The sequence below is a fragment of the Branchiostoma lanceolatum genome, chromosome 12, assembly GCF_035083965.1.
Source record: "Branchiostoma lanceolatum isolate klBraLanc5 chromosome 12, klBraLanc5.hap2, whole genome shotgun sequence".
NCBI classification, from domain to species: Eukaryota; Metazoa; Chordata; class Leptocardii; order Amphioxiformes; family Branchiostomatidae; genus Branchiostoma; species Branchiostoma lanceolatum.
Genome location: NC_089733.1, coordinates 14,015,862 through 14,024,878, shown reverse-complemented (window position 1 = coordinate 14,024,878; position 9,017 = coordinate 14,015,862). Strand labels below are relative to the sequence as shown.

General features: G+C 42.1%; 1 protein-coding gene across 2 annotated transcripts; it reads left to right on the top strand.

Moving 5' to 3' along the window:
* The first annotated feature begins 5,056 nt into the window (after window positions 1–5,056).
* Window positions 5,057–9,017, top strand: LOC136446241 (uncharacterized). 2 transcript variants are annotated; one of them, XM_066444581.1, is made up of 4 exons: window positions 5,057–5,401; window positions 6,293–6,498; window positions 7,079–7,213; window positions 8,655–9,017. In XM_066444581.1, the coding sequence occupies exons 2-3, from the start codon at window positions 6,296–6,298 to the stop codon at window positions 7,200–7,202; spliced, it is 327 nt and encodes a 108-aa protein (XP_066300678.1). In that variant the 5' UTR covers window positions 5,057–5,401; window positions 6,293–6,295; the 3' UTR covers window positions 7,203–7,213; window positions 8,655–9,017. The 2 variants fall into 2 exon arrangements, with proteins under 2 accessions (XP_066300678.1, XP_066300679.1); XM_066444582.1 differs by lacking the exon at window positions 5,057–5,401 and adding an exon at window positions 5,586–6,075.

Sequence of the window (9,017 nt, the reverse complement as noted above, 5' to 3'; positions counted from 1 at the left end):
TACTAGTGGACTAGTAGCTATAATAGGTTTGGATAACAGGCTACATGGATGGGATTAATCCGAGCTTACGTACACATTGTTCTTACAAGTAGCAACCCCAATCATTTTGATTCATCATGTGAGATAAGTGACATTAAATTTATTAAGGGCATTTTACAGAATCAAACTATATTTTCCTCAAGCCGCAAGTGTGACATGGTGGAAATGATAAGAAAGCCATAAGTCCTTAAATCATGATTTTATACCAAGCCTCTTTAATACGCATATATTAGGTTTACTTAGAGAAGAATTTTCAAAGTACACTATTTCACCAGCTTGAGTTAATCGACAGGTTCTAGCCCGGTTACCATACCATCGTGAGCTCGCCGGTATCTGCGCTACTGGGAGTGTTGCCCACCCGCCCAGTTCATTAGGAAATGCCCAGTGGATCAGGCTTTTATGGGGTTGTCAATTATACATTTGTACAAATTCTCTCATGGTCTTTGTGAACACGTCAGCAGTTCTCTTTCAAACAGTAGACATTCATCTTTTATCTATAATTAGATCCCCCAAACTTAGCCCTACTGAGTAGGTGAAAGAGTTTACAAGGAAACGGTGATTCTAGGTGTGTATGTTTGCCCGGAATGTGTCGTTGATGAGTTATCGGATACGGTAGATCACATTTCCCGCATACTTATGAGCATAGTGAACCCAACCTGCACCGCTGACACTGCGTGTTATCGCCACTTGTCATATCTTATCATAACCACATAAAGCTATGTAAGTCACCGCACCTGTTGATATAGGTTATTCGTCAACATCAGTGGCATAACCCCCCGATTAGAGCTCTTAAAATAAAGGAGGGCGCGCCACAGGGGTATGTGTATGACATTGACAAGTCTCATGCTTTTATGTGTCATTAGTTGTGTACATATGCAAACTCTCTAAAGTAATGCATGGTTTGCATACTAGTGCTACGAGCACATACATAGCTACATGTATATTAATATACGCTGTTCTACTGGCCAAAGTCACTGTCTCTCTCCCTCTTCCTCTTCCTCCCTCTGTGTACCATCTCTCTCCGCACTCTTTCTCTCTCTTTCTCTCTCAGGGGTCAGCTCTAGTGCGTGAGAAATGACGCCTAAAACCTCCTGATTTAAAACAACCGTTCTGTTTTATTTATAGTTCAAACGAGACGAGTTCATTCGTGTTAGAAAAAACTCCGGTGAATGTTTCTGTGCAAAAAAGGTGATAGATGTCACTGATGAAAGACCAAGGTAGTGTGGGTCCAGGTTTGTGAGTTGATTGTCTGATACTGAGTCATCAGGCGTAACGCGCAGGGTCACAGCGCAGGGTTACGACCTCTTGACCCTCGTGGTCACGCGAGACTTAATCAAAGGAACAAACGTGACCATGTATGAATGATATACAACAAACGAGACTTGTCTCCGGTTGACTTCAATACTTACTTAGCGGTGTCATGAGGTGTCATGTAAGGTATGGATCGGAGCACGGCATGGCCATCTTTTTTTAACTCGAAATGTGAAAACTTTGTAGGCGGATGGATGGGTGGATGGATGGATGGATGGATGGATGGATGGATGGATGGATGGATGGATGGATGGATGGATGGATGGATGGATGGATGGATGGATGGATGGACGGACGGGTGGACGGATGGATGGATGGATGGGTGGATGGATGGATGGATGGATGGATGGGTGGATGGGTGGATGGATGGATGGATGGATGGATGGATGGATGGATGGGTGGATGGGTGGATGGATGGGTGGATGGATGGATGAATGGATGGATGGACGGACGGGTGGACGGATGGATGGATGGGTGGATGGATGGATGGATGGGTGGATGGATGGATGGATGGATGGATGGATGGATGGACGGACGGATGGATGGATGGATGGATGGGTGGATGGATGGATGGATGGATGGATGGATGGATGGATGGATGGGTGGATGGATGGATGGATGGATGGATGGACGGACGAACGGATGGATGGGTTGATGGATGGACGGGTGGATAGATGGAAGGACGGACGGACGGATGGATGGATGGGTTGATGGACGGATGGATGGAAGCAGGTGTATTACGTCGTTATACCGGCTTCACAGATACGGATACAGATACAATTGTCGAAGAGTATAGCACGTGTTACATGCACACTGACTTGCGACTTGACACGGAACGACCTGTGCACGGAATGCATATGGACAATAGATTTTATTCCATTTCCCCTGTCATAATGTGTACCAGCTTTCCATTCAAAATGCCCACACTGAGATAACCATGGCAATGCAATATGTACTTTATCTCGTTATAGATACATCGGTCTATCAAATGAGGAAATACACGTAACATATATGACAACAACACTAGTAGAGCAGCCACGTGAGAAAACCTATTTAGCTTATCTTAAGGAAACAACATCAAAGGTACGCCCATCGGCTCCTGTTTTCGCTCTAATGTGTCGTTGTAAGCACTTTTGGTGGCCAACGAGGAAGGAAAATAGGTCTGTTTTCTGGATACGGCGGAATTTCGCGGCACTTGTCCGTCCTTGAAGGACCCTCCCGACGCTATGAGCACTTCGAGGGGGTCGAGGAGTGCAGGTGGATGCCTGGGAAGGGTGTGGTCTCCATGGTAACCGCTGTGACGTCACCGCCACGGCTACTATTTGTAAAGTCAGCTTGAGACGTCGAAGAAGAAAGAAGGTAAGAAATGTAGTAATCTTCAGATATTCTAAGGATGGAATGCAGTAGCAAATCAACCGTAAACTTTTGTGCAAACTCTTGATAGATTGTGAGACCCAGAAAGTCCGCAATTACCTCATATATTGGCATTAGAAATGACATCAGGCAGAAATAATTCTAGATAGTGGGACAAGTGTATCCAAGCTGAAGATAACAATCGCAATGTAAGAAATTATTGTACACTATTTCAATCATACATTAGGCAGAAATGATTCTAGATAGCAGGACGAGTGCCCATTGTAATGTAAGAAATTGTCGTACACTGTCGCAATGAAACATTTTGGAAGTTACACCTGCAACACTCAAAAGTAATAAAGTTATAGAGAGAAAAGTGTACAATTGTACAAAAGTTGGGAAACAGATAACAGACTTGTTAATGTTCCTCCTTTCCGCCGATACTTCCACATGACCGAAAACTATCATGCTACATTTTCTGCGGTTAATTTTTGTCATAACACAAGAATAGTTCAAGGTCGCCTGAGTGGAGACCAGTAGTACTGCGAAGAGCTTTTAGTAGCCCGCCTTTTATATCAAGTGTAAACAAGTGAGAAAAACATGTTGATGTGAGCTTTTTTTTAAATTAACGGTCGCTCCAACTGTACCCCCCAGCCTGCGCAGAGCTCCACGGGGGTCCGGAGTTATCTCTGTACACATCTCCGTAGAGTGGATGCTTATCGCCCCTGTTTTTTTACTAAAACGAATGTCTCCATTTTGACCTTGCCTGCGGATTCGTTCGTCCCTTTCCACTTGGCTGAGACCAATTTTAGGGATTTGAATAACCTATGACTTTACTAAACGAATACGATACGTAAAATAAATGATCTCAATGACAACAAAGCACACACAACTTACAAGATACAATCCTTTATCAATAAAATTCACTTGCTCTACTGATGAGGTTTTGCTCGCTTAATGGTGGCTCAACGTGGAACGGTACGTTGTCACCGCAGTGAAAAGGAGCTCGAGCTATAAGGAAGCCTGTTTAAAAATAAAAGTCTTATGATTTGATGTTTTAACGAACAACAAATGATATGCATTTTAAAAGAATAATACACATATTTAGAAATGTTTTTAGATGTGTTTGCCGATATGTATGTGTTTGTCAATATGGGACATTGAGCCTGAAAAAAACAATAAACAATATATTTTCATAGCGGGGACTGAAAGTCTTTTATTCCACATAATATCAACTACCTTTTAATGTATATTTCGTTATTTGTTACCGAAATGTGACATGATTCAAAACTATGTTAAGCATTTCACGTTAGGTAGAAAATTTGGTTGACTGTGTGATTTCGTTGCTGTAGTGCTATAGCTACGCGTTCTAACTGACTTTATGTCTGTTATAATAATTACTGTATGTGTCATCTTCTACTTGATTCTTAGACAAGTCAAACAAAGCCATTTTACCTTTCCGGTAGTTTTGGTGACATTACTAATTTGCCTTTCTTTCTTTTTTTTTCGAGTCAGTTGTACGTGGCCCTTAACGACTTGAAGATACAACAACTTATGTTGATGACCTGTGTTTAACAATTTCATACCAAGCCTCTTTAATACGCACACATTAGGTTTACTGAGAGAAGAATTTTAAAAGTACACTATTTCACCAGCTTGAGTTAATCGACAGGTTCTAGCCCGCTCACCATACCATACCCGCTCACCATACCATCACCATACCATCGTGTTTAACATAGCCTGTTGAAATATGATGATGATGATGATGATGATCATAGCCTGTGTGTCATCTTACCAGGTTCTCCCTTTACCAGAGCCTGGAACTAACTAGGATGACACTCAGGCTATATCAAACAGTTCATACTGACTGTACATGTAAAACGTACGTTGACATCTAACAGACCACATAATGAGGATCTTGCCTTCCTTTGATCTCATTCTCCGTCTCTTCGGTAAGCAAATGAAGACAATAGTCACGTCAGTACAAACGTGAGGTAGTCCCCAGAGACTCATTGACAGAGTCTACACACTTCGCTAAAGATGATGTTAACGAAATCAGACGTTAAGTCCGTTACACAACCCTACAGAGGAGGCCGACAAGCTCGTCTCGTTGCCATCTTCATTCCAGATCCGTGAGCTTCTCCCTTAATTGGAGCTCTTCTGAGAATTCGTTAAGATCATTAGTACCGGTAGTGTGGGAGCAATGTCTTGCCTGGTCTCATTAATAGGTATCGAGTCTTATCGAAAAGCGGTGTTTGTGAATGTTTTAAACACCCTTCCTTCCCATTAGTCGATGACCATAGGTCGAGACAAGTATTCGCAAACAGACTTGTCCCGAACAAAGACTGGACCCACCTGAAGCTGGGCATAGATAAGAGGCGGACCACAAGCAGCGCCTGCCGCCTATATAAGTTGGACGGCTACCTACGACACCGAGACAGCGGGCCCAAGACCACCTAGACCTAACTGCGACACCCCTACGGCACAGCAACAGAGAACCGACCTGACTACTACAAGACTTCTAAATTATCTTCTAGTCATCCAAAGGACAGCGTTGTAGACATTTTTAATCTCAACATTCTAAACTGCAGGAAACCTCGCAAAAACTACTTCAAGGTGGTCTTCTACAACAACTGAACAAAGTCACAGACGATTTTCATCTCAAACGAATTAACACAACGCCTACGTAGAAATTCAGGTGAGTAGTATTTCGACTTCGAAGTTTTATTGTTTGAAAATATTTACAGAATCGTTTGAGGCAGAAGCAATTTTGAGCATCACTTTCACGCGTAGTTCTCATTCATCTTATTCAAAAATTATGACTTTGGATGGACACCTTACAGGAAACGGTGCGGTTTAGATAACATGTATGACGGGGTGATATCCCGGACGTGCGAAGTGTTTCTAAACCTGGACTCATTGGCGTCTTGTTCCGAGCCAATTAGCACGGGGTGCACGGGGCGAGTAAAGGTGCAGTGTAACGGTGAGCGCAGGGAGAGGGCCGGAACTTTGATGTACGTCACGAAAAACGTCAGATCTAGTCACAAAGGAGGATTCACACACACAAGACGATTCTCTGGTCCGCTCCTCCGGAACTCCCACGTTGACCTGTCGGATTAAATGTTTTCACAAACTGACCGAGCTTTACATTTCGGTCCGGCCTCAGAGACGCGTATACAAGGCACTCTCATAAGAGGTCCGATCGGTCTCAGCTTTCTTCTGAATCATTTTATCGGTGAAAGAAGCACCCTACACGATATAATCGCTTCGTTAACACGGTATATGATATCAGCTTTTCCTTCGTTCTAAGCGGAAAGAGTTCGGGCGTTTTGGCTTGGTCGGCGGCTAGTTGGAGAGGGACTATCTCGATTGGTAAGAAGATCACAAATTGTCTTCAAGACAACAAAAAATTGTCGAAAGATATTGCATTGCCTTGATCTTGGGAAGGAAGTTTTTAAATCGGGTTCAATCAAGGATAATATGACTTTTAGGTAGCAGGTTGATATGATATGGCACCATATGGCGTTTCTGTTCAAATGTCGTCGCTAATTTACTAACGTAAAACTTGTTTTTGTTTTTTCTCCTACAGATAATGCAGACCGTTACGCTGCTGCCGTGTCTCCTCGCCGCCGTGCTGACCGTCTGCGCCGTGCGGGCCCAGGACGACTGTCCTCCGGAACTCATGTCTCCGTCCTGCGACTACTTCGGCAGGTGGAGCCGGGGCGGCAGCGGCATGGTCACCGCTCACCCCCGGCTCAGCAAGCGGGGCAGGCGCCAACTGGTCAACATGCTCATGTGAGTCGTCTCTATCGTTTTCTTTTTGTTTTTTAGTTTTTTATAAAAAAGATATATTCTATTGTATTTTATTGTGTTGTATTCCATTCTCTTTTATTCTATTTCGTTCTATTCTATTGTGTTGTATTCTATTCTATTCTATCTTATTCTATTTCATTCTATTCTATTCCATTCCATTCTATTCTATTCTGTCGTAAACTACGCTATTCTATTCTATGTTATTCTATTCTACAATCTATATAAATTTGCATGCGTCTCTTCTGTTCTGTTTCCTTCTAGATAGATCTATTCTATTCTATCTTAGTCTAGGCTATTCTGTTCTGTTCTGTTCTGCCCCGTTCTGTTTAATGCGATATTATGAACGTTTACGTTGTTTGTTTCAATCCCATTTTGAGAGGCATCTGTCAAAAGCTTGAGAGGCATCGGTCAAAAGCAACAGCAAAAAAGGCCCACCGATGCCTTCCTCTCAAAACAAAATATCGATACGAAAATGTTAGATATATTTTTTTTTAAATCAAAACGATGGCATAGATTGAGTTAAGCGTATCCTAAACTTGAATCAATATGTGTCAAATTGTAGGGAAATCGCATCGAAGCAGCAGGGCAAGGCGGTGAAACGGTTCACAGATGAAGTGCACGAGGGCTCCAGATCACTCCGCGAGAGACTAAGCCTCAGGGACGTGTTGATGGGAAGAATGGTCTAACAACAAACAAGGTAAAACATTGAGACTTACTGTATATCTATAGCCTCAAATCCAGCTGTCTTAACGTAGCGTCTCCCTGAATGATCGTAACACTGCCAATACGGACCAGTTGGGTAGCAGCTAACCTAATACGGCTGGATTTAAGTACTAGTATATATATATTTACATGTTTGCTCATTTGAGACTCGTTTAGGACTTTTACAGTTTGTCATACGTATGTTTGCAGAAATGAGAAGGCTTGCGTGCTCTTTGTGGATGCATCACTGCCCTCCCTGCTTTCATAGCCCTTGTTAATTAGTTGACAGGTTGCCTTCTTGAGTGCTAATGTAACGGTGTAAATGGTTCAGCGCAGCATTACTCCAGAAGCTCATAATGGATGGATTGATATGGAATTTGGTATACGGTCATAGTAAATGTTGGCGATATCGTTATGTAGCCGTGCGCGTGTCAAGTCATATATTATGCACATTAGCTGATTTCCACAGCTTCTGATAGTATTGCTCGATGAGCTGTTGTTTCCACTATATACTACGCGCAGTAGGCAATTAGTGGTTCTCAATCGCATGAATGAACCAGCTGAGAAAAATGAGTCATCAAAGTCTTCTGATAGGCGTTTGTGCACCCATCGGAGCTTCTCATGTCAGGTGTAAAAAGGCCAAGTCATTACCATGATTCCAGATCATTCTAACAGCACCTTTATCTCATTTGCCTGCGTTTCCGTTGTCTACAACCGGATGGTTACAAATATTGTACATGGAAGGTGTTTTGATATCAACGATTCAGTAATCATGTGCTAGACTACATGCTGTTAAAGGACTTTTAATTTTTTTGCTGAAAATCAACATTTATCACCTTTTTTATGTAGATTTTTCATTTGTCATGACTTTATTGAATTTGCAAGAAATGTTATAGATAATTATTGTTGAGAAGGCCTCAGTATTGTGACATAAACAAACTGGCTTAGTAAACATATACATTCAAACTACATACAACAGCGTGTATGTCTGCCTGTGTGTGTGTGTGTGTGTGTGTGAGTGAGTGAGTGTGTGTGTGTGTGTGTGTGTGTGTGTGTGTGTGTGTGAGAGAGAGAGAGAGAGAGAGAGAGAAAGAGAGAGACAGTGTGTGTGTGTGTGTGTGTGTGCATGTGCGCGTGTGCGCGCGTGTGTGTGTGTGTTTGATTCTGTTATGCTGTGATTCAGTAAATATACCAAATACAACGTTATAATACATATTGCCACTGTTTGTAGGGTTAGAGGAGTCGCAAAGCAATATGGGTAAGGGGTTGAAGTCTGTCTTGTCTTGTTGCCTTGTCTTGACAGTAGCATATATTCAGAAATAAAAATAAAGCACATATAGATCAAAACTAATTGATTAACTTAAGTTAGTAGACCTTTTTATAATTATTTTCAGATCATAGTATTAAATTGTTTTTTATTTTCACTTTTTGTTCAGGACCTGGAAAGACGAACTACGGATGGCCACCTCAGCCACAAGCGACGGCATGGGAACGAGAACGACGACGTCCCGACCATGGGAACGACAGCAGTGTAAATAAATGCCGATATCGGAGCATGGATAACACCTTTCTGTGGTACAAATATATGGTTTGAAGGTTGCATATTATGCTAACCGTAGACCCTCCTTTAAGTAAATTATGTGACATTTCGACGTGGTTGGTTCTCAACTGTGAGCTAGTTATATTTCTTCTTTGGTATAAAAATCCAAATCGTGATTTGTGGCATATAGTGTACACTGACTAAAGAAAAGACAAATCTATGTATTAGAAGTAAATTTGAAAAAAAATGCAAACTCACA